Source organism: Haplochromis burtoni, unplaced genomic scaffold, assembly GCF_018398535.1.
Source record: "Haplochromis burtoni strain Fernald_Lab_line unplaced genomic scaffold, NCSU_Asbu1 Contig_24, whole genome shotgun sequence".
NCBI lineage: Eukaryota > Metazoa > Chordata > Actinopteri > Cichliformes > Cichlidae > Haplochromis > Haplochromis burtoni.
The window spans coordinates 1,143,698-1,145,267 of NW_024582385.1; the positions used below are offsets into that span (position 1 = coordinate 1,143,698).

Sequence of the window (1,570 nt, forward strand, 5' to 3'; positions counted from 1 at the left end):
AAAGGCAGACACTGTTTAGACTATTACAATATGTGAATGAATGTCATTGATTGATTAACATCTGTTTCATTAACTTCAGTTAAATTTATTCAAGCTGTTTTTAGCAATACCAGAAATATGGAGTCAGTATTAGGACATCAAAACTGATCTGATGTTTACTGTCACCTTTTTTTTCTTCTTTACAATAAATGCAACTACCACCAGTTCATTATTATATTTTCACTAATAGCTACCACTACATTTTTTCCATGAAAAAGTAAAACAGTTAGGCATGTCCTGTCCATGTTAAACAAGACTTTTTAATGACTCTTAAACTAGTGACTGTGATATCCTCAGTTAATAGGAACATAAATGGATATTAAATAAAGCCAGTGAGCAGAACAGACTCTTTCCAACTGAGAATGAAAAGAAATACAAAGTTCAGTGTGTGACCCAGAGCAGAAGAGTAAAAACTACTACCGCTGTTTTGGATTTTTGTTACTTGTTATTAACAATATACAGTGTGTTTATGGCCTTGGATTTGGGATTAACGTGCTAGTGACAGGACCTTTGAGCCAGCTTCAGGCTTCTCAGAATGAAAAAAAAGTATTCAGACCTGAGTGGGTCTATTCCAGCAGCTGTCAATGTAGTTTGTGTCCACGTTGACACAAACACAAGAACACAAGACAAATTTAGGGGTTGAATACTTTTTCACAGCACTGTCTAATATAAACTACGTTGAGTGAGAAACCTGTGACGCTCCTTTTCATTTTTCATTGTCGATTATTTCAGATGGGACTTAGCAAGCACTGCCTTTCATGTTTGTCTGAGTTAACAGTGTGAATAATCCTTTTTCCAGGGCCAACCCCCAAAATAATGAATCAAGCCAAGGTGACCATTTACAGCAGGGCCACTTGTAATGCACCTGAAGTATTAAATGGTGAAGTCACCAAGGCCATGTTCTGTGCAGGTAGCCTGGAGGGAGGAGTTGACTCCTGTCAGGTCAGTCTGATCCTCCTGTCACACACTCTGAGATGTAGCAATACGTGTACAACCTGAGATATGTCTGTGGTTCTGTGTGCTGCAGGGTGACAGTGGAGGTCCCCTGGTCGTGAAAGAAGGAGATCGATGGTGGCTGGCAGGAGCTACGAGCTATGGTTATGGATGTGCTTTGAAGAACAAGCCAGGAGTCTATGCCAATGTACCATTCTTTATTGACTGGATATATGAAAACATACAGGTACGTATGCAATGGGAGGAGAATAGAGAATAAAGTCCTGTGAAATTATCTGTTGATTAATCAGTGGTGTCAAATGTTTATCCTGTATTTTCTCTGCCACATCAAATATACATTTATATTTGTAAGTTTAGCTAGAAAGTCATAGCAGTGCTTTATTTGTGCGTATACTGTGCTCTTCTGTTCACTTTGTACATGACATTGAATGTTTGACTGTTTTTCATGTTGTGTAAAATTATGTTCTCTGATACATAATTTGGTGATTAACAATCATCTAAGAGAACAAAAGAGAATCTGCTCTTCCCCCTAAATCTAATCATACTTTTTTTTCTTTACCTCCATAGAATAACTGAG

At 37.8% G+C, this 1,570-nt stretch overlaps 1 protein-coding gene across 1 annotated transcript in view; it reads left to right on the forward strand.

Moving 5' to 3' along the window:
- The window catches only part of tmprss2 (transmembrane serine protease 2), a 9,820-nt gene extending 8,251 nt beyond the window's left edge, over positions 1–1,569 (forward strand). Inside the window, exons 13-15 of the mRNA XM_005936003.2 lie at positions 839–981; positions 1,067–1,219; positions 1,561–1,569. Of these exons, the coding sequence (XP_005936065.1) occupies positions 839–981; positions 1,067–1,219; positions 1,561–1,569 (305 nt within the window). The remainder of the gene's footprint in view (positions 1–838; positions 982–1,066; positions 1,220–1,560) is intronic.
- The last annotated feature ends 1 nt before the right edge of the window (position 1,570 follows it).